The 26,884-nt window shown below is 41.3% G+C and overlaps 2 protein-coding genes across 2 annotated transcripts; both read right to left on the bottom strand.

Moving 5' to 3' along the window:
* Nucleotides 1–3,480: 3,480 nt before the first annotated feature.
* Nucleotides 3,481–16,424, bottom strand: p2rx7 (purinergic receptor P2X, ligand-gated ion channel, 7). Its single transcript, XM_085785830.1, has 13 exons — nucleotides 16,262–16,424; nucleotides 14,815–14,962; nucleotides 13,983–14,054; nucleotides 13,794–13,866; nucleotides 12,883–12,979; nucleotides 10,549–10,629; nucleotides 9,196–9,331; nucleotides 7,721–7,857; nucleotides 6,544–6,634; nucleotides 6,395–6,460; nucleotides 5,477–5,581; nucleotides 5,258–5,365; nucleotides 3,481–4,036 (listed from the first exon to the last, which is right to left on the bottom strand). The coding sequence occupies exons 1-13, from the start codon at nucleotides 16,381–16,383 to the stop codon at nucleotides 3,521–3,523; spliced, it is 1,752 nt and encodes a 583-aa protein (XP_085641956.1). The 5' UTR covers nucleotides 16,384–16,424; the 3' UTR covers nucleotides 3,481–3,520.
* A 1,838-nt stretch (nucleotides 16,425–18,262) lies between these two features.
* LOC146980915 (glutathione S-transferase theta-3-like) lies at nucleotides 18,263–26,162 on the bottom strand. Its single transcript, XM_085785829.1, has 5 exons — nucleotides 26,017–26,162; nucleotides 23,381–23,468; nucleotides 21,974–22,130; nucleotides 19,499–19,675; nucleotides 18,263–18,608 (listed from the first exon to the last, which is right to left on the bottom strand). The coding sequence occupies exons 1-5, from the start codon at nucleotides 26,120–26,122 to the stop codon at nucleotides 18,408–18,410; spliced, it is 729 nt and encodes a 242-aa protein (XP_085641955.1). The 5' UTR covers nucleotides 26,123–26,162; the 3' UTR covers nucleotides 18,263–18,407.
* Nucleotides 26,163–26,884: the final 722 nt, after the last annotated feature.

The following is a 26,884-nucleotide window of genomic DNA, read 5'->3' as shown; positions in this document are numbered from 1 at the left end:
ATGCAATTACATTCAACTTAAAGGACAATTCCGGGCAAATTCAACTCCGGGCTGTATTTTCCTAACATTTTAGGTCTAAAAGAAGGAATCTGAAGATTTTCAGTTTAATGTCTCCTGTTTTGCGGTAGTTGTGTGTGTCCCCGCGTCGCCACGACAGCGATGAATGGGAGCGGATTGAAGTTCTGCTGCTTAGGCTGTTTACATCCCTCAAAGCCACAGACAGCGTCAGATAGCTACTCAAACATGCACCGAGAAGTTTATTTACTCCAAGCAAGTCAAGAGTTGATATTCCTGTGTTTATGACACAAACGGGAACTTCCGACTGCACGTGAACACACAGAGCGTCAACTTGGGTCTCGCGCAAGAATATTTGTCTTATTTCTTGTCAAAATGTCTCATTTCTAGTCAAAACTAATCTCTCTCCTCTTAAAATAAGACTCATCACCTAAAAATGAACTTGTTTTTAGATCATTTTTACTTGTTTCAAACAAATTTTCACTTGAAATAAGTAGAAAAATCTGCCAGTGAAAGCAAGTTTTTTGTGCTTGTAATAAGGAAGAAAAACTTGCTCCACTGTCAGATTTTTCTACTTATTTCAAGTGAAAATATGCTTGAAATAAGTAAAAAAGTTTCTAAAAACAAGCTGCTTTTTATGTGATGAGTCTTATTTTAAGTAGAATGAGATTTGTTTTGACTAGAAATTACATTTTGACTAGAAATAAGACAAATATATTTGGTAAGATATTTGAGTTTTTGCAGTGTGAATTAGATCTAGTTTTACAAACATGTCGGCTTGCTTGAAGTAAATAAACTTCTCGGTACATGTTTGAGTCGCCCTCTGACGCTGTCTGTGGAAAAAAATTGCAGCTTTGAGGGATGTAAACAGCCTAAGCAGCGGAACTTCAATCCACTCCATTCATCGCTGCCGCACTACCCCAATTAAAACAGGAGCAATTAAGTTGAATTTGCCCAGAATTGTCCTTTAACACTTCCTGTGTTCCTTTGAAATGATGAGTTTCAGTGGACGCAGTCTTCATTAATTCCTTAACTGGGCTTTTAGTGTGAAGTATCACACAGGAAGACGTGGTTAGAGCAGCATTGAAATCACATATTTGCCTCCAGAACCTCGTCCTCCTCCTGATCGGACAAACCAAGCTTCTTATCTGCTTTAGCTGCAGATGTTTTCTACTTGTTTTGGAACGGGTGCAGAGTTTTTCCTCTTTTCTCAGAAACTCACACCAGACACCCTCACCCATCCATCATCTGCTAGAGACAAGTAAACAGCGTGCACACCACGGCATCATGGGAAAGATCGGAGACACAAAGCAGACCCCGCTTTAACTATGAAAATAAAAACAAGTTCAAAAAGAACAGTTCAACATTTTTATTCATTAAGTTTTTCTTTCAGATGGTTGCAGTTGTGCTTTGAAAGTTCAACATTTTGAGAAAATATTTGGTTTGGATTCGTTCACGTTAGTACGGTTAATACTACAGCTAGCAGGTGGTTAGCTTAGCATAGCAGCCAGAAGCCATGACTCTGCACCTTTAAAGCTCAGTTGTTAACATCTTATATTCATCTGTAAAGAGGCCAAAGTGTAAAAACATTTTGCTGCCATGTTTAAAAAAACAAACAGTTTTTATGTTTCCTGTGATGGCACCAGATGGCGGCCATATTGTTTCCAGGTTGTGTGTCCACGGTGGACACGACATCTCAGTGACACTTTGGTTGAACTTGTTTGAATTTGGCACAAACCTTCACTTGGACTCAAGGAAGAACTGGTTTGTTTTTGGAGGTCAAAAGGTCAAAGTTTAAGGCTGTGGTGCGGTGACAAGGGATGGGAACCGAGTTCGGTACCTTTATTGGTTCCCACCAAAGTACCGAGTATCGATTCACATCAAGTCAAACAGTACCACATTTCGGTACCTGAACGCACCTTTGCGAGGCATCAGTGAGAGTGGATGGAAGGGTCTGCCTGTAATAAAAAACAAATGAAACTGAGTGCAAACTCTGCAAGGCGTGGACTGTTATGAGAAGTCAGTTAAAGGGATAGTTCAACATTTTGGTAAATTGGCTCATTGACATAATCTCTATAGTCATATCATAGCAGTAGGTTCATTATCTTTAATTGTCGGTGCAAGCTATTTTTAGAACGGCGGAGCAGAGCCGTGAGCTGCTGACCTCTAAAACAACTCTGTCTGGTAACGTTGTGTTATTATCTCATAGCGTGGTGAATGTGCAGGTCACAACTTGTCCACCAGAGTGTTTTGGAGTTGTTGGATTGTGTGTTTGATTAGTTTGATGAGGGAAACCAAGAAATCCCATGAGCCTTGCACCGACAATTGAAGGTATTTTCCCAAAATGTTGGACTATCCCTTTAAGTCCTCATCACGTTATGAGAGCACATCTAAACAAGGACTCTCCTCTCGTCAATAGTGAATATTTACCCAGTACTGCTTCTCATCACAGTCGGCACCGTGCAGAGTTCGTGCTGCACCTCAGATTCATTTGTTTTTTATTTGACAGAGTTTCACACAGAACTTTCTGACGGCTGTAGGAGTCTAAAAAATATTCAAGTTTTGCTCCGTCTACAAGGACAAACACATAAGGCTTTGGTGGTCAAAGGTCGAGTTGACTTTACAGAACACTTTTTATCCATTACTGGAGATTATGACATCATTTCATGCAGATGTTTCATATTTTCTACGACTTGCTGGGAGGACAGATACGACCATGATGAACTAAACTTCTTGTTTCTGTACGATACGACGGATGTGAGCACATTCCTTCGGTCAGTGATGTTAAAAAAATATTTTTGTCTTTAAAAAAAAGTCGAAAAGCTACTTAAAGAAGGAAAAACAGCTTCACACCGAGCGGCTGAATGACCTGACAGACGAGCTTAGAGAAGCAGATTTATTATCGTTTCATCCTTTCATTTCTTCACCGACTCCTTGGTGAGTGACGTTAGTGCGTTGTCTTCTGCTGCGAACATAGAAACTAGGGGTGGGCAAAAATATCGATACGGCAATATATAGCGATGTTTTGTATCGCGATACGATATCGATATTCAAAATTTAATATCGTCGATATTTCGATATATTGATTTTTTTTTCAAATAATAAATCATGTTTTAGACGTAAATCCAGTACAACTTCCGCACCTCTGGTCCGCGAGGTGTCACTGTACTGCTACCTCAGAAAGTGTGTTGTTCATGCAAATATGTTGTTGTAACTTGCGCTTGTATAGTTACAATAAAATGGCATGGATAATTTGAATTACATAGTTTTGACTCAGTTTGTCCCATGAATTATCATTATCATCTGATGTACATACAACTCGGATTTTAAGATGCATAATAATGCCTTTTACATTTTTCAGTGTAGAATATCGCAATATATTGCAAAATTTGGATATCGCAATATCATATCGTATCGTGACTCAAGTATCGTGATGCGTATCGTATCGTGAGGTCCTTGGCAATGCCCACCCCTAATAGAAACACCAGGTAAACGAGCGACGATGTCACACATCTCCATTAGTGCACGTCTCCATGGAAACGAGCCTGGCGGGCGTGAAGCCGCTGTACTGTCCGTCGGGGCTGGGGTACTCCTCCCTGACTCTGAGCACGCAGCACCGCGGCACGGCCGGCTGGGCGGCGGCGTCAGCGGGCGAAGCTCCGAACCTCCAGGCGACGTACTGCGAGTAGGCGCAGTGTCGCAGGGCGGCGCTGCGGCCGCGCTCGGCGGGCGGCGCCAGCGGGTCGCGGTACAGCAGCGCGGCCTCCAGCAGGCGGCGCCGCAGCACCAGCTGCTCGAACAGAGGAGACGAGGTGATGCAGGCGCCGTCGCTGCGCCGACAGCACAACTCCTCCTGCAGGACGGAGGAGGAACTGCAGCCGCCACACCGGCACCAGGCCGGCCGCGGCCGCGGGGGGCGGGGCGCCGGGTCGGGTTTATCGTCACGGCCGGCGCCCGGATCCACGTCGCCGCCGCCGGGCAGCAGCAGACAGAGGACGGCCCTCAGGTGTCCTATGTCCTCCTGTCAGGACGAGAGCAGAGATTTCTACTTTTTACTTCTGTTTCTTCTTCCTCAAATACAAAATGTGTTTGTTCACTTAAAGGTATAATGTGTAGGAATTCCCCCCATCTAGCGGTGCGGTTGCATATCTGAACGTATTCTTGATGTTGCATTCACGTGAAATGGGGCAGACGTCAGACAGACAACAGACGCTGCATGTAACAGGATAAACAAGCCTCTATGTAAACAAGTGGTCCGTCAGCACGAGGCAAAACAATACAGGCCTGACAACATGTTGTCATGGCGATGTCGTATTGTTTTACCATCTTTCTCTGGTGGAGTAAAATGACATCCGGTTGGTTTGCCGACGGCCGTCTGCCTGACTGCACCTGAATGCAACACCAGTGCCTCCGTCCTTCCTCACACTACACAGTGGTGACAGTTTTAACAGGCCGAGCCCACAGCTCCACTGAGTTTCCGTGGTTACCTACAGTCATGCTGCCGCTCAACGTAAAAAATGGCGATGCAACATGGCCGCCTCGGTTCGGTGCGTCACCCACTTATGTATTTGTAACGACTTGTAACATCTCATTCTAAGGTATGATTTTAGATGTATTGTACATTTTATTGTAATGGTACAGTATGTAATTTTTATGTCTTTTTTTCTTACTTTCTTTCTTTTACTAAAAGCCTAACTAGGGACGGGAGTTTGAAACTATCATTATCTCTATAATCTCTGTATGCAGAACATCAGTCACATTGACTTGTTTGTAACGAGTGGAGGTGTCACTATGTTAACCTGCATTGTCCCTATCAAATAAACTAAAGTAAATTAAATTAGAGGTTATTCTTCTACCATCGACCGACTCTGCAGCAGAACAATGAGTCCAAAACATTAAACCAGAGACAAGAAGAACAGAGAGTCCTGCAGCAGAACACATTGTATTAAAATTAACTGATTTATACAAACTTTTTCTTGTTTTTATAACGCATTTATAACTTTACTTTTAGAGCCTAAAATATAAAAACCATCGCTCCTCTGCTGCTGCTGCGTTCAGAGCCAATCACTCGACCGTTTCATAAACCTGCACCTCCTGCAGCACTTTAATAATATTATTATCACAGCGTACGACATAAAAATCAATCATCCAAGGTCTGCGGCTGCTCTCAGGTTATTAACACCTTTTTATATTTAACAAATCAAAACCAATGAGATTTATTTTATTTCTGGCTCTACTCTACCTTCCGTGGCTGAGTCGACAGCGGCTTCCTGTCCTGTAAACGTTTCTTCTGTGAACTCTTCACCAGTCGGATCTTGTCCTCGTCGACGTAGGACACACAGAGGACACGCTGCAACATCAGGACAAGCCGCTCTCAGTGATTTATAGATACACAACGTCACACAACGTCACACAACTTCACACAACTTCACATCACAGGTCAGATCAGAGCGTTCTTCACCTTCTGTTCGTCGCGGACGGCCTCCACCTTCTTCTCAGCGTAGTTCTGTCCGACCTCGGCCGAGTAACAGCTGGTTCCAATCAGCCAGTCGAGAAACATGGTCGTCTGGAGGGAAACACACACACACATGACATGATGCTGACGGATGATCCACAGATCAGAGGTGAAGCGTCTAACGGCCACTAGATGTCTCCAGAGAAACACTGAAGGAAAGAAACAAAGCTTTACTGTAAGTTTTCCATCTCCTCTCTCAGCTTCTCTCTGGAGCTCTAGTAACAACAGGTTGGTGTCAGCCAATCAGAAGAGAGGAGGAGGTTCTGAGCTATTCTTCTGATTGGCTCACTGTTCTCTAAAGCAATCCGATAAAAAACAGAGCAGATTTCAGAATAAAACACTCAGAGAAACTAAAAGTCCTGCAAAGTTGTTGTTGGATGGTGGGTCCAGGTGGTGAGGGGGCGGGGCTTAGTTGTGACATCACAAAGTGACAGGAAGTCCTGACGGCTGGTTTTAAGGCTCAGTTTCTGAATACAGGCTGTGTGCATTTCTCTGTGGACTGAGGCTTTGATACTTTCACAGTATTAATATAGAACCTAGAGCTGCTTTATAATCACACTACACATGGACATCTACCTTTATACTGTATGGAGCTTTAATACAAACATCTACCTTTATATTGTATGGAGCTTTAATACAAACATCTACCTTTATACTGTATGGAGCTTTAACACAAACATCTACCTTTATACTGTATGGAGCTTTAACACAAACATCTACCTTTATACTGTATGGAGCTTTAATCACTTACTTCTGCTTTAACACAAACATCTACCTTTATACTGTATGGAGCTTTAACACAAACATCTACCTTTATTTTGAAGGAGCTTTACTGTAATAAAAACACTGTGTGTGTTCTCTCACCAGAGCGTAGTACGACAGCGTTGATCCGATGTAGATGATGAGCTGGATGTAACTGAACTTTCCTGCCTGGAAAACACAAACCGTCGCTTTGTTTGTTTTTAATTCAATTATTCATGTAACTTATTAAAGGAAAGGAAATAAACCTGTACCTGTCCAAACACCATGACGTCGAACCTGATGCCGAAGGCTTTGTAGAGCGTCCGCTCCTCCACGCCGTTCACCGTGTTGTACTTGGCAAACCTGGTGAAGAAACACACACAATGATGAGTTTCAGCCACTTGGAGGCAGCAGAGACAAGTGAACGCAACACTGAGATGATGACTGTAGTGAAACAACATCCAGCTGTTACAGATGTTTCAGTGTTTCTGTGTTTGGTGTTTTTTTCTGGAGTGTTTTTTGTTTTTTTAAAATGAACTCACTGGTTCTTCTCAGTCATTTTAGATTCTTCATCAGTAAGGGTTAAGTTCAGATGTACCTGGTGTACTGAATCTGACGGAAAGAAGGAAAGGAAAGGAGAGGAAAGCAAAGAAAGGGAAGGAATGAAGGTATTTCAAGGAAGGGCAAGGAAAGGAACGGAAAGGAAAGGAGAAATGATAGGAAAGAAGAGGAAGGAAATGAAAGGAAGATGATGGAAGATGAGGAGTGAATGCTCTACAAAAGGAAGATGAGGAAGAAAAGGGAAGGAAGGGCAAGGAAAAGAAAGGAAAGGAAAGGAAAGGAAAGGAAAGGAAAGGAAAGGAAAGGAAAGGAAAGGAAAGAGGAGGGAGGAAAGGAGAGAGGAGGAATGATAGGAAACAGGAGGAAGGAAAGAAAAGGAAGGGCAAAGAGAGGAAAGGAAAGAGGAGGAAGGGAAGGAACGAAAGGAAAGGAAGGACAAAGAAAGGAAAGGAAGGGATAGAGGAGGAAGGAAAGGAAACGAAAAGAAAGGAAAGAGGAGGAAGGAAAGGAGAGAGGAGGAACGATAGGAAACAGGAGGAAGGAAAGGAAAGAAAGGAAAGGAAAGGAGGAAGGGGAAGGAGAGGAAAGTGGAAGAAAGGAAAGAAAAGGAAGGGAAAGGAAAGGAAAGGAAAGGAAAGCAGAGGAAAGAAGGAAAGGAAAGGAAACAGAAGGAGAGGAGATGAGAAGAGAAGAAAGGAAAAGAAACGTAAAGAAAAGTAATGTAAAGTGAAGTAAAGTAAAGAGAAGAAAAGGAGAGGAAAGGAGAGGAAAGGACAGGAAGGAAAGGAAAGGAAAAGAAAAGAAAAGAAAAGAAAAGAAAAGAAAAGAAAAGAAAAGTAAAGAAGGGAGAAGCCTGGTGTGTGTGACCTTTGACCTTTGACCTCTGACCTGAAGTTGAGTCCGGGGTAGAGCGTCCTGTTGCTCTCCTTCTCGTCCAGACGTCTGAAGGAATACCGGGGCAGGCAGCGCTGCGTCAGCCGGTCCAGGTCACAGTCCCACTTGATCAGGACGCCGATGACGCCGCCCTGTGGCCGAACCAGGAAACACACACAACACACTCTGACTCAACACAACCTCTCATCGTTACTAACGGAGACGGAGCTGATGTTTCATCCACATGTGACGGGAGGAAACTTTCACTTCCTGTTTCAGTCACTTCCACTTCACTCGACCTCTTCACCTCCAGACGAGAGAGACAGAGAGGGGGCTGGGGCCGTATTTATCAAGATTCTTAAAATAACTCCTGCTATGACTCGTCTTACGAGTAACATAACTTTTGGTGAAGTGTAGGACTGAATCTTCTAGTTTTCATCCCTACCCCTAGCCCTAGCCCTTAACCCTTGCCCCTTGAAACGGAGCTACAAGGGGTAGGGGTTGAAAGTCAACCCCTACGAATTGGGACACCCCTTCAACAGTCACATACGTCATCAGTAGTCTCTGCTGGCTTTCACATAAGCAGGCGTGATGAGCTTTTGCCACAAATCCTCTATTCAAAACCATGTCAACTTAATGTAAATGTGGTGATTTCTGTACGTAGGCTACAGAGCCCCCAAGCAGCGCTGCTCCTCTGTCCAATACACACATAAACCTTCACTTTTAATTCAAACAAACTAATGCGACTGTTATATTTCATCAATGAGACCAGCATTTATCTCCTAAAAATAATCTAACCAGCCGGCGGTAAACCTTTAAAAACCTGCGGGTAAGTTAATTAGCGATCGTCTTTTCTCCCGGGATGACGACGGAGGTTGGCCGGCTGACGAGCTCTCTGTACGAGCCGTGACGAGCTGTTGATCTGCTCCACAGGTGAAGCTTCACTTCTCCGAAAAACATCGGAGCAAACGTCTAAACAGGCGTCATTTGGATAAACCGACCGCACATTGGGGATCTAAACAGTTACTTTCTCGCATGAAAAAATATTAAAACTTAACAAAGTGACGTAATAACAGCGCTACAGTGAGAAATAAAACAGCTGCCGGTTGCCGCGAGATGCATTCTGGGAAACTTGTCATACCCCTCGGTTTGAAGTGTGCCTCTGAAAAATCTCAGTTTGAAGGGCCAGATAGCCAGACCACTTCCTCCTAACCCTCGTCTGAACCAGAGCGCGCAAAACGAAGAGGTAGGACCAAGGGCTAGGGCTAAGGGGGGAACTGGAATTCACTGTAAGTGCCGGTCTCAGAACTGAGCTACTTTTTTTTTATTTTAAGGTTTAATAATCAGGGACATTGTACATTAATAAAACAATTTAACAAATGTTAACATGCCAGAATTAGCCAAAAGGCTATTGTACATCTAAATAAATAAAACAACCGCATTAAACCTTGGATCACAGCTGTAACATCTGGACACGCGCTGCCTCTCACCTCGATGGCCATCTCAGAGAACTTCTCCCCGGCCTCTCGGACCACGTCTCCCAGCCTGAAGATGGGACACAGAGAGTCGTTGCCGCGGTGACAGCTCTTCAGGTAGCCGGCGTCCATGTTGGAGAGGATGTTTCTCCTGTGAGAGAGAGAAAAAACACAAAAATACACTCAGAGAGGAAGAGGAAGCGAAGAAGAGTCTGGAGACAAGGTTTCAGAGTCTCATCAAACATTTAGCTCTGTGACAAACGACTGGTGAGATTTAACTCATCTGTTTTATTAGAATAAAGAACTGACCCTTGAGTCATCTACAGCTTCTCCTGTCAACTATGAACAATAATGAACTAAAACAACAAAAACACATTAAACTCTGATGCTGCTGTGTTGTTGAAAAAAGCAAAATAGAAAAACTTCAGAAACTGTAGCACTGTCAGTTATTTTATCACAAATAATGGTGGGAAACTTGCTGGAATCAGGAGACATTAAACATCAGCGCTAAAAAAATAAAAAAATAAAAAAAATGAAATAATCTGTTGGAAAAAATGTTGAATTCTGTCACTGGATCAAAGACTGAAGCTCAGGGCTGCCAGGTGTACGATAATTATTGAATTTATACGATAATTTAGCCCAACAATGTATGATCAATAATTGTAAAAAACCCCAAATGATAATTTCAATAATTTCTTCCCATGAAATTTGCTGTAGCGCTGTATTTTAGTACGTCAACATAAACACACACTCACACAGCAAACTGCCAACACAGATGATTCAGTCTTTTGAGATAAAATTCTGATATTTGCCAAACTTCATCAACCACGACTCCAAAATATTGTCTTTTTTTTTCAGGAAGATTGAAAATGTATTTATCAAGAATTGGATGGTATAAGTTTACAGTACTGTTTACAGTCAAACATTTTCATGCACTGTGAGGTCAGCCGGTTGGTATTTTTGTGTAGGACAGTCTGGAGAAGCAGTCGCAGCAGGTTTGGTGTCAATTGAGCAAAAATTGTGGGAGAAGAAAAGTTTAATAAGTTTTACAGTCTTTGAAAAAAAAAACCAGAGTGACGGACTTCATAATTTGTAATTACTGTAGTTTAAATGTACAAAAGTTTCTAAAGTATCGTTTCAATGTTTTGGTGAAAGTTGCAAAACTGTAGCATGCACCATTGGTTTGGTAGGAATTTTCAAACTTTTTAAAGAAGAGGAAAGTATTAGCCGACCACAACCTTCTTCACTGCTTCACATTTGGGTTTAATGTGCGATGGTTTGGGATTATTTTGGCTCCTCTGTACAGTTAGTTTTTCACTTTTCAGCATCTGGCAGCTGTTGAAGCTGAAGCTCCTCGTTCCGTCTCACCTGAAGAAGTTGAACGCGGGGAAGCGGATGTTGTTCTTGATGAGGACGGTGAAGTTCTCTGCTGCTGCCAGCAGAGCCGGCCTGAAACAGGAAGTCCTCACCGTTACATCATCATACAAACAACAATAAACGTCACAAGCCACAACAACAACAAACTGATGTTGGACATGAAGAGTTTTTGTTTCTCAGCTCTTTATCACCTGTGACGTACGTAGATGTGTTGAATTTACATAATAAAATCTGGTAACACTTTATATTAAGGTACACATCTTCGCCATTAACTAGGTGCTTATTACATATGCATATAAGTAGCACACTAGCCCTTTATCAATTTATTATTAATTATTAAGCACGTATTAACACCTTATTCTACCAGTAGCACAAGAACAGTAATTCTTATCAAGGTTATTATCGTTAATGAAAACGAACGAAGTGACGAAAACTAGAATTAAAAAAACATTTTCATTAACTGAAATAAATAAAAACTATAATTAAAAGAAAAAACAATAACTTACTGAAACTGTATTGTACGACGGAGTATTAGGGCCACATTGACAAATAATCAATCACAAACTTCAAGAATAAAGTCGTACATTTACGACTATATTTTTGTAATTTTACGACTTTATTCTCATAAATCTACGACTTTTTTCCTGTTCCTGTTTTTTTCTTGTAGGAAATATCTGACTTCATTCTTGTAAATGTACGACTTTATTCTCGTATATTTACGACTTCTCGTAAATTTATGACTTTATTCTCGAAAATGTATGACTTTATTCTCGAAGTCTGTGTTTTTTTTCTCAATGTGGCCCTAATACTCCGTCGTAGTATTGTATGTTACCGAACTAACTAAATGTATTGAAATTATAGATAAAATTCTTTTTGTCGTTGTCAATTTCGGATTGATATGAAATCAATTTATTTCTCTTGAGCAAAAAACAGAAAAAGCGGCAGAGTCCTATTTGGAATTTCTTTGAATATGACGGCGAGAAAGATAAAAGCAAAAAGTGCCTTGTGGTGGAAACAGGGGATAAAATATGTGGAATGCTTCTCACACACACAACATGAACGAGCTGCTGAAATATTGAAATATATAGATAGACCTCAATCAGTTTTTTCTTCACTATGATTGGTCGTTAGAGTGGGTCCCATATACTAAGGTTACTATATGTCAAAAATGTTGTGATGGTTGTGGAAAAATGTTAACAAGTTGTCAACTGAACATGTGAAATAAAGGTTTCTTTGTTGTTTCTCCCAGCGCCGCACACTGAACCAGTTGTTTGGCCATGAGGCATTGTGAGGTTAACACACAGAGAAGTATATTATCAGCTGTCTGGCTCTGTGCATTTAAAGTGTCCAAAACATTCGCCGTGTTCACTTTATGATGTTAAATACAATACATGCAAGGTACTGTGTTGTTAATCTACTGCACTGATATGTCAAAAAACTATATACAATATTTATTACACAATAGCCTACTGTACTTACTCTGATCTTTTTGAATCTTGCACCTGACAAATAACCCAAAGTATGAAAAAACTAAAACTAAACATTTAAAAAAATGAAAAACTGACAAAAACTAGCAAACCCGCTCTAAAAACGAATTAAAACTAACTGAATTAGAGAAAAAGAAAGTCAAAACAAAATAAAACTAAACTATTCTGAAAAATCCAAAACTATTATAACCTTGATTCTTCTGCTGTAATGACTTAACTAAATGTGAAGAGTCTGCAACTTTAGTAGCTATAGGGAACAAATAAGGGTCAAACTACTTGTAAATTAAATATGAACAAGAACCAACTTTAGAATAGGGAACATATTTTGAGTTAAAAACAATTCATTTATAGTTATTAGGGTAATATTACCACTTGTAGTTTTGCATTACATTCCACAAGAATAGACTTTACTAATTCAGAGTGATAAATTACTGTTCTTGTTCATTATTCAGACACAACAATGCATTAATTTACAGTGAATAAGCGATAATTAGGAGGTAATATCAGGAAAAATCTTAATTCATGGTGTAATAAAGGTAGAATAAGGTGTTAATACATGCTAAATAATTACTAATAAAGGGCTAGTATGCATATTAAGCACCTAGTTACCTCAATATAAAATGTTACCTGAAATCTTTATGTAGTAAAATAATATGTACATCTTATATATGATGAACAATAACGTCTCTAATAGAAACCTGGATTTTCAGTTTGTCCAATTATACTGTAAATATTGATATTACATCTATATTAATATGTAGGTGCCACAACGACAGATCAATACAGATCAATAAATAATGTTAAATTAATAATAATGATAATAAATCATGCTCTTCACCTGGGAGGCGTGGTCTTGCTCTCTATTGGACACCAGGCCGAGACCTCGCAGGTTTTCTTCAACACGTCGAATTTCACACACGATCCCGTCTGGATCCCTGCGCCGGAAAAAAAAACACAAAAACACATGACGTGGATCGCAGGTTCGATTCCCACAGCAGCAGCAGCAGCAGCAGCAGCAGCAGCCAATGAGAGCGACACATGAACGCCACATTCCTCAGGTCAGTGTCAGTTTGTTCCTGTGTCCTCTTTACTCTGGTGACGGGGTTTCTGGGTAACGGAGTTCACTGCTGTTAAACTTAACTTTAAAGGGACATTGTGTAACTTCTCCTGTCATCTATTCAGGAAAATCAGCGTTACACCGATGCTGCATTCACCTGCAGTCGGGCAGACGGCCGTCGGTAACAAACCAGATGTCATTTTAGTCACAGAAGTCCAGAGAAAGACGGTTAAACGTGGGTCAGGTAAACAATACGACATCGCCATGATAACATATTGTCACGTGTATTGTTTTGCCTCGTGCTGACGGACCACTTGTTCACATAGAGGCTTGTTTATGCCGTTACCTGCAGCGGCTATCGTCCGTCTGCCGTCTGCCCAATTACATGTGAATGCAGCACGAGAAATACGATTGACTTGCTTGCGATATACAACCGCAACGCTAGATGGGAGGAATTCCTACACAATGTCCCTTTAAAGGTCCAGTGTGTAATAATTAACAAGGTTTATTGGCAAAATCTGAATAAACTAGCCAAGAATATATTTGTACAAGTGTTTAATCGCTATAAAATAGAATCTGTTTGGTTTTCGTAGCCTTAGAATTCTTCTTTTATATCTACATGTAGGAGAATGAAAATGTAAAGAGCGACAGGAAGTGACGTTGAGACACTTCCTGTTTCTGTCTCCACCCACCGTGGCTCTGCTGGTCCCAGGCTCCTTTCTTACAGTCTGCGTTGGTCCGACACACACTGCCGCTGCGAGGAACCTGCAAAACACACACACAGAGACACGCAAACACACTGCTGCAGCATCAGAGACGTTTCCACCTCTCCATGTCGACCACCAGACAAAAAAAAACTAAAAATAAAAAGGAGAAATCACCTCAGGACATTTTCCCTGCTGCTGCTGTTTGGTCACGATGACGTTCGTCACCACGAAGAACGAGTTTTTATCCTAAAAGAAAAAAAATAAAACGTCTTCACACACTCTTTTTTAAAGGGATAGTTCAACATTATGGCAAATTTGCCCATTGCCATAATCCCTATAGTCATAGCAGTAGGTTCGTTACCTTTAATTGTCGGTGCAAGCTGTTTTTAGATCGGCGGAGCAGAGCCGTGAGCTGCTCAGAGCTACGCTACGGAGGCTCATGGGATTTCTTGGTTTCCCTCATCAAACTCATCAAATACACAATCCAACAACTCCACAACGCTCTGGTGGACAAGATGTGACCTGCACATTCACCACGCTATGAGATAATAACACAACGTTACCACACAGAGTTGTTTTAGAGGGAAATTCATGCAAAACCGCTGATGCGTGTTGCCTTCAGGGACAGTTTTTCATCAAGCAGTCTCTGCATTTCCCTCTAAAACAACTCTGTCTGGTAACGTTGTGTTATTATCTCATAGCGTGGTGAATGTGCAGGTCACAACTTGTCCACCAGAGCGTTGTGGAGTTGTTGGATTGTGTATTTGATGAGTTTGATGAGGGAAACCAAGAAATCCCATGAGCCTCCGTAGCGTAGCTCTGAGCAGCTCACGGCTCTGCTCCGCCGTTCTAAAAATAGCTTGCACCGACAATTAAAGGTAACAAACCTACTGCTATGACTATAGGGATTATGGCAATGGACTAATTTGCCAAAGTGTTGAACTATCCCTTTAACAAACGCACACACACACACACACACACACACAGATCCGATCCCAACGACCACCTGTGAGGAGCCGCTGTAGTCGACGGCGTCCCAGACCAGGTCCCCGACCCCGGGCAGCCGGACCTGAGCGACGCCCTTCACCTTGGTGGTGACGGAGCTGACCACCAGGTCGAACTCCTGGTACTTCCTGTTCCACAGCATCATGATGCTACAAAATAAAAGCACACAGGGATGTACGCTGTAACCAAGGGGGCAGTTGTGGGTCTGAGAAGTGAAGCTCACTTCCGCGTTCAAAAAACTGCAATCCCCTCGGCTTCCTCTGGGGGCTGGTGTCAGAAGGGAGCATTCTCCATAGACCCCCATGTTAAAATCGCCGACTTTACATCCTCAGTAAACATGTTAAAAGCCTGGTGTCAGAACGTTCGATCGATAGTTTCTACCCCCGCACACACTCTGAGAGGGGTGAATTTTTTTTTAACTCTACCGTTTTACTGTTATTAGGTTAAAACTCTGGCCAATCAGGGCGCGGAAACGTTGAGTGACAGGTCCGAGCAGCTCCGTGGACAGCTGCTTCGAGGCCAGTGGGCGGGTTCTCGGCCGGCCAATCCAACATGGCGCTGTTCAGGCCGCCATATTTGAGTCACAAAAACGACTCCCCAAAACCAATGGGTGACACATTACTTACAGTCTATGACTGTAACCTGCAGCAAGAATACTGTTTTTTTGTTTTGTTTTGTTTTTTACTTCATTTAAATTTGTCTACATATTCTTTTCTTTATTCTTTTTTTGTTATCTTCTATTTATTTATTTATTCTGGTCCTTTTAAACAAGTTTATACTTTTGGTTTTATCACGTTCTGTTCAGTCTGTCACAGGACTGTGATCTAAAATGGATAGCCTAATTTATTTTTTGGTTAGTTTTTTAGAAGTATTTTTTTTCTGTTTTTCTGACAAAATCTTTACCCTGTTTTTTGGAGACTTTTTTTTTCTGTTTTTCAATATTTTTTGTTTTTGTTTTGAAATGAGAAAATTACTCCAGAAAAACAGTGAATGCAATATGCTTCCATATAAATGCTGGTATTGAGGACTGTAATGAAGTTACATTCACCATCATTGTTCAGTTCATTTCTGCCAAAAACAGACCATATAGACAAGTCATAACATTTCTGATCATACTTGATAACATCTTTTTTTCTTTCTACTTTGTTTTTTAACTCATTATTAAATTGGCAGCACTGATCTTCCGTACAGTTCAGCCTCGGCTACTGTACGAGAGTGTAAACACCGTAGTGAACCGGAGTCACACCGCATGTCTCACTCTTTAAAACACTACACTGACTACACACTCAGTTTATCTTCCACCGGAGCCCTGAGGCGTCTGCCCGGGGCTGAGCCGCTCCCCGCCGGCAGCAGCTCGGTCAGTCTCTCCGGTCTCGGTCTCGGGTCTGGGTTTAGGGTTCATCCGGTCTCTGGACCATGGATGTATTATATTAACGCTCTGGACTCACCAGATGAAGAGCAGGATGGTCGCGTTCAGGCTCCACTTCAGAGAGCCGAGCCGGACGCTCTGGATCCGGACCAGCTTGTTGGTGTCGTACTGACACAGACCGAGGAGGCTGCAGCACGGCATGATGGGGCTGCTGCTGCTGGGGCTGGTGGGGCTGGTTCTGCTGCTGGTTCTGGTTCTGGTTCTGGACCGGAGGAGGAGGAACTGACTCACTCCTTCACTTCTTCTTCCTGTGTGCACGGGTCACATGGTCAGACTCTGCAGCTGCTCATCAACATCATCTTCATCTTCATCACAACAGCTGCAATGTAGGTTTTTTTTTTTTTTTTTTTACCATTTCTGTCTTTCTCATTTTGACACATTTTATTTTGCACTAGTTTTTTATTTGCACCAATGTTTCTTTGTTTTTTTTAAATGCACAGTTTGTCTTTCACTGTGTTAATGACTTGTGTGTGTTTGAATGTCTTAACACTTTGTCTGCTAATAATATTTTTATTACTGAGCTCAGTGTAGTTCTGTGATTTCCTTAAAAAGTTGTCATTGTTATAATGATCCAGACCTTTTAAAGTTTATTAAATTAAATTAAAATGAAGCCCACACTTTAACAACTGCAATTTTCAACCCAATAACGACTTTGCCTTGTGTTTTAGGTAGTTACATCAATTTTGATGCTGATACTTTACTGTAATATTAGTTACTGAAGAAAAAATGTGCAGGAGTGAGTTTTGTCATGAATTTAAACAGATTCATTAAATAAGAAATAACAACCTATTTAACTACGGTTCACATTTAGGAGGATATAATGAAGTCACATTACTGCCAAAACCAAAACTAAAATACAAATACAATTTATGACTTGTTTTATTTGGATGTCCTTCTTCTTCCGTCCTGCAGGTGGCAGCGTCGACTCATCACTGTGACAAACTCAGAGGAAACAAAACAGGAGAAAAGAAAAATCTTCTCTTACTGTATTGCAAAAAAACGTATATATACATATACATAAATATATAAAACCTTTAATGTGTTGATCAGCTGTGGGGACAAACTCATCACCATGACGACTCCATGTTGGATGTAAATAAGGAGCTCGTTGTGACGCTGAGGAACAAAGAAACTTCAGTGTGAGTCACGTGACCTCGACAGGAATCTGATTCACTTCAGTCAGTTCAACATTTAGTCAGATCCTCCTCTCACCATAATCCCTATAGTTTTAGCAGTAGGTTCATCACCTTTAATGATCGGTGCATGTTATTTTGAGATCAGCGGGGCAGAGACGTGAGCAGCTCAGTCAACACAATGGAGGTGAACGATGCAGGTCCCCTGTCCCTCATCAAACTCATCAAATACACAATCCAACAACTCCACAACGCTCTGGTGGACAAGTTGTGTTGCTACACATTCACCACACTATGAGATAATAACACAACGTTACCAGACAGAGTTGTTTTAGAGGGAAATGCAGCCGGAACTACATTCCAGACACGGCTGCTGGGTGGAGGGATTTCAAAAGCGTAAGGAGTTCAGAGTATTTGCTTCATGTGTCGTAATGTTACATAATTATGTTATTGTTTCATAGTGTGGTGAATGTGCACACATGTCGCAGTACAATTTATGACATTATTCTCATAAAATTGTGACTATATTCTTGAAAATCCATACAAGGCAACAGAGAAACTGAAGTCTTGATTTCAATAAAAACAGAAATATGTCACTATCATTTGACGTTCTGGAGATGCAAAAGAATAAAACACCGACCTCAGAGGGTTAATGTTTGTTTTTTTTGTATATTTTTTTTAATTATTATTATTAGTTCCTTTTTATAACTTTTATTTTTCCCGTTTATTGTTTTAGTTATGACTTGTATTTGTCAATTGTTCACAGTAACAACGCTAATTTTGATTACAGTAATACTTGGAGCTTTAAGTACATAAGTATGTGTATAGTATGTGTGAGGGTTAAAATTTGTGAATCGGGTGATGAAATAAAAAGCAAACTCAGAGAGTTGTGTCGTGTCTCCAGGTTTTCCTCCAGGAGGAGATTTAATGTTGCACAAATTAGAAAAAAAAACAAAACAAAAGCACATTAAAGATCTTTTTTTCCCCACAGACCCTGAAACTTCTCTGTTGTTTCTCTGTTTCTCCGTCTCGTCACTTGAAGAGCTTCTGGAACTTGGGTTTGAGCAGCTGCAGCTGTGGGTTGTTCTGCATCGCCTGCGTCAACGCGCTGGCGTTCATGATGGGCTGGTGAACCTCGTCGAACAGCTTCTCTCCCAGCTCCTTCCTCACCCGCGCTCGCCAGGCCGCCAGCTTCGGACGGCCCTCGAACGCATCGAAACCGGTGCCGACCGGCTGCAACACACACACACGTTAGTTACAGTGTAGCGAGCTAAACTACAGGTTAATGAGGCTTCACCAGCTACAAAACTACATCAAAGCTTCTTTCTTTCTTTTTTAACGTCGAAAACTGTAAGATAAAAAAATGTTAATCAATAACAATAACATAACATCAATAATTTATTTTAAAACAAAAATGCACAAATATTCCAGTTTTTCCTATCTCTTCTCTTCCGTCTTGGACGTTGAGACCAGCTTCATGTTTGTGTTGCAGAGTGAGCATCACAATGTCTAACTGTTCATGATGACTTGTTTTCACTATAATCACAGTATTAAACATCAGCTAATTGATCATAAAGCTTCCTAGATTTGAAGAGGCCCATGAATGTATGTTTGTATGTGTTGCTTGTGTACTCACACTGCAAAAACTCAAAATCTTTATTTTATCTCTATCTTTATCTTTAATCTCAAGAATATTTATCTAATTTCTAGTCAAAACTAATGTCTTTTCCACTTAAAATAAGCCTCATCACCTTAAAATTTAATTTACTAACATGTTTTTAGATAATTTTCACTTAACAAACAGATTTTCAATTGAAATAAGTAGAAAAATCTGTTTTTTTGTGCTTGTAATGAGAAAAACTTGCTCCACTATCAGATTTTTCTACTTATTTCAAGTGAAAATATGCTTGAAAGAAGTAAAAGTGTCTTAAAAACAAGCTACTTTTTAACGAGATGAGTCTTATTTTAAGGATAATTGGTTTTGTTTTGACTAGAAATGACATTTTGACTAGAAATAGGACTAATATTCTTGGTAAGATTTTGAGTTTTTGCAGTGCAGGACCTCCTCGAAAATGAGATGCTGCTATATCATAAATTCAAAATTCAAATTCGGTAGTTTTCACCTGCATGATCTCCACGATGGCCACCAGGTCGGCCACAGAGATCTTGTCTCCGACGATGAAGGGTTTGTTCTGCAGGAACTTCTCCTCCAGCAGGTCCAGAGACTGTTTCAGGTCCTCCACCGCAGCGTCCATCTTGTCCTTCGGCGTCTCGGAGCCCATGACGAAGGGATACAGAGTCTGAGACAGAGACACGGAGACACAGGGTGGGTGTTAACCGTACGAGCATCGGTGGCTGCAGCAGTCAGATACTTTAATAAACACGGTTAGTGTCAGACTTGGCACTGCTGCATCGTCTTTAGTGGTATTTATTCAGGATTTATTCACTTTTTATCAGGCGGTTGTGCTATTTCATCGTGTCCTTCTCTATTTCAATGTCATACTTTTATATCATGTTTCATTGGTCTGATTGTGTTTGTTGTGCATCATGTGTTGTTTTTATGTTGTCTCTGTGCTGTTAGCCTAGCCCAGCCTAGCCTAGCCTAACCTAAACTAACCAAGTTCAAGTTCAAGTTTAACTTTATTATCCTCAAAGAGGAAATCTAACCTAACCTAGTCTAGCCTAAACTAAACTAACCTAGCCTAACTTAACCTAACCTAGCCTAACTTAACCTAACCTAGCCTAGCCTAAACTAACCTAACCTAACCTAGCCTAAGGGCCGAGATATACTTGCTGTAAACTACGCGTACGCGAGCTGCCGCGCGTATCCTGCGTCGCGTCACCTCGCGTCGATATGTGCGTTCGGTCGCAGGCGACGCATCAAACGGACGCAGGATACGCGCGGCAGCTCGCGTACGCGTACTTAAAGTGAAATTCCGGCGTAAGTGTAAACCATGGTCAAACACACCGCAACACCGAGTTAGACCCCCCCTCGAGAGATCAATTTGCCCGACCGCTACATTCACGAGATCCACCAACTTCAGCAAATACCGCAATATCGCCACACACGGCGCTGTCCGGATCCACTGTCTGACCGCAACCAAAACGCCACCATTTGCCCAAAATAATGCTCAGAACTGCACCAAATGTCATCAATAGTACACACAGGGTCCCAGCACGTAGTACGAGTTGTCAAACATCTGCTAGCTTTGCCTGTTTTCTTTAGCAAGGAGACCAGATACAACTCACCTACTTCTCCTCCGGGAGCCGCTCGTTGGTGAGGAAGCCCTGACGAGTCGATCACCGAGTGCACCGGAGTTCCGCAGCTCAATCAACAATTACCTCATGGAAATACAATCAGAGTTTTTTTTTTAAATATCTTGCATATCACTTTATAACTATTATTATCGAGTGCTGGCCACGATATAGGCGCAAATGAGCATTTTTAAGAGCTGCGGAACTCCGGTGCACTCGGTGATCGACTCGTCAGGGCTTCCTCACCAACGAGCGGCTCCCGGAGGAGAAGTAGGTGAGTTGAGTTGCATCTCCTTGCTAAAGAAAACAGGCAAAGCTAGCAGATGTTTGACAACTCGTACTACGTGCTGGGACCCTGTGTGTACTATTGATGACATTTGGTGCAGTTCTGAGCATTATTTTGGGCAAATGGTGGCGTTTTGGTTGCGGTCAGACAGTGGATCCGGACAGCGCCGTGTGTGGCGATATTGCGGTATTTGCTGAAGTTGGTGGATCTCGTGAATGTAGCGGTCGGGCAAATTGATCTCTCGAGGGGGGGTCTAACTCTGTGTTACGGTGTGTTTGACCATGGTTTACACTTACGCCGGAATTTCACTTTAACAGCAAGTATATCTCGGCCCTAACTTAACCAAGCCTAGCCTAATTTAACCTAACCTAACCTAGCCTAATTTAACCTAACCTAACCTAGCCTAGCCTAGCCTAAACTAACCTAACCTAACCTAGCCTAAACTAACCTAACCTAACATAGCCTAGCCTAACCAAGCCTAACTTAACCTAGCCTAACCTAACGACTGTGCATCAGATTTTTAAAACTCAGAGTGACCCTTTTTCTTCTGACTCCAGCAGGAGGTCAGAGTTTCCACATCGCCTGTGAAACGTCTTTTCAAAGAAAAAAAGGGTTCAAACGCAATATTTTGGGTCTCAAATATTTTTTTTGCATTCAAACCCTTTTTTTGTGATTGAAGTGAAGTTTGTTTTGATTAAAAATATATTTTTTGTTTAAATATTGTGTTCTAAACACACACGGAGATGACGCTGCAACCCAAAAGTGTTAAATGATGTCTGTCACTCATTGTCTGTCAAAGTTTGAGATTAACCACTGTTCTATCGCAAATGTTGGCGACGTTACACCTGATAAACATTAGCAGCTTGTTAGCAGGTTTAGCATTGAGCTCAAACTAGTTCCAACGAGTTCCAAACATCATTAAAACACATCTATACAAGTTAATATACAATCTATCAATTGTGATAACACGCTACATCACTGATTATGTAACCAGTCCATGTGCAGTGCAGTGTGTCAGGTGTCATGTGGTGCCGTCCTGGGACTCGAACTCTCGTACCCTGAGCAGAAAGACCTTTGAGCCGTGAGCTCGGAGGTTCGTGTGCTGCCAGGACAGATACTCATTAACACGCGCTCGCTGCTGCAGCTCGGCTGGAAACCAGTGGTCGGCCACCGTCGAGGCGTGTTTCTGCGCCATGTACTTCAGGATGGCCGTGCTGCAACACACACACACACACACACACACACACAGACAGATTTATATACTGACAAAGGTCTATAGGACAAAGTTTCAGACTGAACCATGACCCAGAGTAAAACCCCGTCCAGCTGCAGCTCTGCAAAAACACTAAATATGTAAAACATGATGACTGACAGCTTCTTCTAAAGCTGCTCACTATAAATTCAGCCTCTCCTCTTTAATATCAGATTTTAGAGAAACTGCTCAACTACTTATAATAAAATAAAACTGTGATGTGTGAATGTTAAACGAAAAAAAAAAAGATCAGGTTCTCTAGTTTTTACTATTTACTACTGTATCTACTATTATCTTATTCTATAATTAACATTTCTCATTTAGAGAATTTATTTATTGGTAGAAAATGACAATTGGTCAAAATAACAAAAAATATTTAAGTTGTTTACGTTGAATAACATAATGCAGAGAAAACATGTTCATATTCATTCCTAAACAACACAATATTTTAACTTCGTAAGAATTTATAGATCAGTTTTGGACTAGCACTAGCCTATCATAACTAAATATTGGTGAAATGAAGGAGTTTCACAGCAGATAATGTGTTATTTAGAGGCTGCATTCTGCTGCCCTGTAGACGCGTATTATACGGATATACGCGGCTCTCGGCTGGAGCTAATTCTCGTCGCAACGACTTGTAATGACACCAAAGTTATCTGGGTGAGTAAATGATCGTATTTTATGCTAGAAATAAGGTCCAGATTGTAAAAAACGGTAATTATCTTTTAAATACATTGGTCATGGCTCCAGACTTTCTTATATGTCCTATTTATGTGAGTTCAATCTGAGTTAAAATACTAATCTGTAACTGAAAAATATAAAACCTTCCTTGTATTTGACAGGGTTATGAATAATTTGGGATATAAGTGTAAATATATTTAGCAAAAACATATACAGTATGCATTAATGTAATGTGTTTTTGTGTGAGGTGGTGAAAAAGATGCTGTTTAATTGTTCTTACAACTAGGAATCACCATAAAACCTAAAATCCATCCAGCTCTGTCATTCTGGGCCGGAGGCAGAAGAAATCTCAGGAAACTCTTCAGCAGATAAAACCAGAACTTCCTGCCGCCCCGTGGGAGGAAGCGTGTGTTTGTGTTTGTGTGTGTGTGTGTGTGTGTGTGTGTGTGTTTTGTGTGAAATGAGCCTTTAAGTTTCCAGTAGCAGCAGCAGCATCAGGAAGTTTGTTTCGTTTGTGTGGGGGAATCGAACCTCTCGGTCAGAACAAAGTCTCCGTCCTTCATCACAGGGACTTTCCTCACCGAGCTGATCTGTCCGAACTCGGGGCTGTACTGCTGACCTGTCACACACACACACACACACACACACACACACACACACACACACACACACACACACACAGTTCGATCAGAGGTTGTGTTGAAATCTGAGTGTTTGTTTTTCTAACCCTCTGGACGCCGTTGCCCCTGCGGTGTTTTGTCTGAACGCTTTGACCTTTGACCCCCGAGGCGACGGCCCCTGTGGAGGAGTTAACGTAACTCTGCTCTTTACTCCTCGTGTCGGCGTTTACGTAACAACGAGTCCAGACGTTCACACATCCACAACGTCTGCAGCTCTGGAAACTTTATTTCTCTCTCTCTTTTTCCTTCACTTTCTTTCATTCTTTTTTCTTTCTTTTAATTGTATGTTCACTTTTATAAAGTAAAGCACATCGAGTCGCCCCTTTGTCTTGTCTTGGAAACTGTTGATTTATCAAAAAAACCCTCAGAAAGTCACCTCATTGTTTTTAAAGCAGTGAGTAGGGATGTCACGATTATAGATTTGATTTTCTTGGTACGATTATTGTCAGAGAAATAATCACGGTATTACAATCATCACGATTATTATGCATCAATAAATTTCACAACACTATGAATGTGTAAAATCAAATATAGTCAAAATATAATTACATTACTAATCTCTTAACATAGGACCATTAATCCCCCAGGGGAAGTGCTTGAAATATTTAAGTCATTAATTGTCATCTATACCAAATGTTTAAGTTTATTTTATTAATTTCTTTACAATTCAAATGAAACGCTAACATTTAACTTCCTACCAATTCAGTGTTACTTTAGTTAAATGCACCAGTATCTGTGCATGTACCTTTATTTTGGCGCACATCTGCCGATATGGTTCTGGCATAATCTTTTTTAGGAAGTGACGGTATTTAGGAGTCTTTACGATCAATTAATTGTGGCGTTTAATACCGCGATTAATTGTGAAAACAAGTAATCCTGACATCCCTAGCAGAGTGTGACACAAACCAACATAAATCATCTCTGTGTGTGTTCAGAGTGTGTGTGTGTTCAGGGCTTTGACATTTGCCCAAAAAAATCATATTCGAAACTGTTTGTTTATTAATATTAATATTCGAATATTTATTTATAATATTTTGATCATTAAATGCCTCCAGTAAGACAAACAGCGCTATGCGGAGATGAATGAACGGTGGTGTATTTGCAACATTGTTTTCCAGTGAAGAAGTGTGAACGTGAACAGGCGTCAGGCGCTAACGACGTGATAACGTCATAAGTAGCGGAGGTACGAGCCCCAGGTGATCAATGCTAAGTCCACCTCTATCTCTCTGTATACTGCATAATGTCAACATATGCTATGTTATGTGCTTAGATAATTCTGTTATGCTTATAATAAAGCACAAAAACAAAAAAAAAAAGAAGGTGATCAATGCTAATGAGCTCGCCGCGTTTCACAACTTCAACAGGCTGAAAAAAAAAGCCTCGAATCTGGATTGAAAACTACGTTTTCAGGCAAACACATTCACCAAAAATAATGAAATAATGCTTATTACAGGTTCGAATATACAGAGCTGCCCCATATTGTTTCGAATATCTTTTTTTTTTTTTTAATATTTGAATTTCAGACTCTGGAGTAGTGAAAAATGTGACGACATACTAAACTAAAACCCTCTTCATTCACTTCTACTACCCTGGTTGACATAAAAAAAAGAAATTAAAAAGTAGCCAAAAGCGATCAAACTCCGGACAGGCTTCAACATGAGCAGAACTCGGCTCCCAGAGTTATCACCCCCACCCTCCCACAGCTGCACTGGCTCCCCATCAAACTCCCCATCCTCACCTACAAACCGCTGCACTCACTGCCCGCCTCGATCGGTGTTTAACCATGTTCACCTTCACCTCACGGAACCTGCGGTCTCCTCACGTACAAGCAGATGCACCTCTGGGCGCAGAAAGCCTTCAGTGTGGCAGCAGCTCCACTACATCTGCACCAAGCCCCAACCCTGTCTCCTTTAAATCCCTGTTGAAGAGGCACCTGTTGTTCTCTCAGGCCTCTTGTGTTTTGTGTTATTGTTAAGCGTCCTGGTGTGTCTTGAAAGGCGCTATATAAATTGAAATTGTTATTATTATATAAGGTGACCAGTTTGCAGGAATTATCAAATCAAATCAAATAACCTTTATTGTCATTGCAACAGACAAGTGCAAGTGTGGTGCCACATCCATTCCAGGGCTAAAACAGACTAAAACAAGCTAAAAAGGACAACCTCAATGACACACATGTATACTCACACAAGAAAAAAAAAAAAGTAAGTCATCCAGTTATTAAAAATCAGTACTATAATAAAACCTGTAGGAATAAATAGATATTGCACAATAACATTAAGAAAGTGCTGTTTGGTGCAGTGGTGCAGGGTTATTTATTTTGGCTGGTTGCTGTGGTTAATAAGTCTGATGGCCCAGGGGTAGAAGCTGTTTCTGTGTCTGCTGGTGCGTGACTTGAGAATTATATTCGGAAAAACGAAGTTCGATGTCAAAGCCCCCGTGTGTGTGTGTGTGTGTGTGTGTGTGTGCGTGTGTGTGTGTGTTTACCTGTGGACAGGTCCACGCGCTTGAACTCGAAGGGCAGCGCGAGCGCCTTGGCGAACAGGTAGACGGAGCGACAGGGCTGAGAGAGCAGATCCAGGTACAGCTCCATCCTCACGGTCTCACGGTCTCAGTGCAGCGGCGGCAGATGTGTGTGTGTGTCTGTGTGTGTCTCTCTGTGTGTGTGTGTCTGTCGTCTGCTGCAGCTGCTGCCCAGGACTCCTCCTCCTCCCCCTCCTCCTCCTCCTCCTCCTCCTCTTTCAGGCTGGTTGGTTTCTAAGCGGCGGCGACAGTTCAAAGTGAGCCGACCTTTGACCTCGGCCCGGCACCAGAGTTTTGTAAACACAGCTCAGATTATCACTTTTTGTGTGTTTTTATCTGTGTGTGTTCAGCGTCCTCTGACTGCATAACGAGGTCACTGGAGTGGAGTGCTTCTGGTTTATTAATTATCATCTTTATAAAACACATCAATCTTATGGTAACACTTCACAACACTAGAGTAGTTACTGAGGAACTAATGAGGAAGTAATAAGTAAGTTACTGAGGAACTAATGAGTAATGCTGAACCAACTATTAGTTAATGGTCAGTTCTTCAGTAACTCCTACTCAAATTACTGAGGAACTAATGAGGAATTAACTATTATTTAATCATTAGTTACCTTTTTTGTGTACCCTAAAGTAAAGTGAGACATCAAAATGAGTAACTACTCTAATTTTGTGTACCTTAGTTCCTCAGTAACAGTAACTACTCATTAGTTCCTCAGTAACTTCTCATTAGTTCCTCAGTAACTTCTCATTAGTTCCTCAGTAACTACTCATTAGTTCCTCAGTAACTTCTCGTTAGTTCCTCAGTAACTTCTCATTAGTTCCTCAG

This window comes from Trachurus japonicus, chromosome 9 (assembly GCF_045865225.1).
Source record: "Trachurus japonicus isolate A0001 chromosome 9, Traja_1.0".
Taxonomy (NCBI): Eukaryota; Metazoa; Chordata; class Actinopteri; order Carangiformes; family Carangidae; genus Trachurus; species Trachurus japonicus.
The sequence above is the reverse complement of the archived record's forward strand: the minus strand, read 5'-3'. Positions and strand labels throughout refer to the sequence as shown.

Excerpts from the sequence above, each read along its gene's own strand:
- p2rx7 (XM_085785830.1), bottom strand. The coding sequence starts at position 16,383 with ATGCCGTGCTGCAGCCTCCTCGGTCTGTGTCAGTACGACACCAACAAG. Across the intron at positions 10,630-12,882 it reads AGCAAGACCACGCCTCCCAG|GCCGGCTCTGCTGGCAGCAG; the intron begins GTGAAGAGCATG and ends TTCCTGTTTCAG. Across the intron at positions 7,858-9,195 it reads TCTCTGAGATGGCCATCGAG|GGCGGCGTCATCGGCGTCCT; the intron begins GTGAGAGGCAGC and ends GTTCGGCCACAG.
- LOC146980915 (XM_085785829.1), bottom strand. The coding sequence starts at position 26,122 with ATGGAGCTGTACCTGGATCTGCTCTCTCAGCCCTGTCGCTCCGTCTAC. Across the intron at positions 23,469-26,016 it reads GCGCGTGGACCTGTCCACAG|GTCAGCAGTACAGCCCCGAG; the intron begins GTAAACACACAC and ends TGTGTGTGACAG. Across the intron at positions 19,676-21,973 it reads CAAAGGTCTTTCTGCTCAGG|ACTCTGTATCCCTTCGTCAT; the intron begins GTACGAGAGTTC and ends TCTCTGTCTCAG.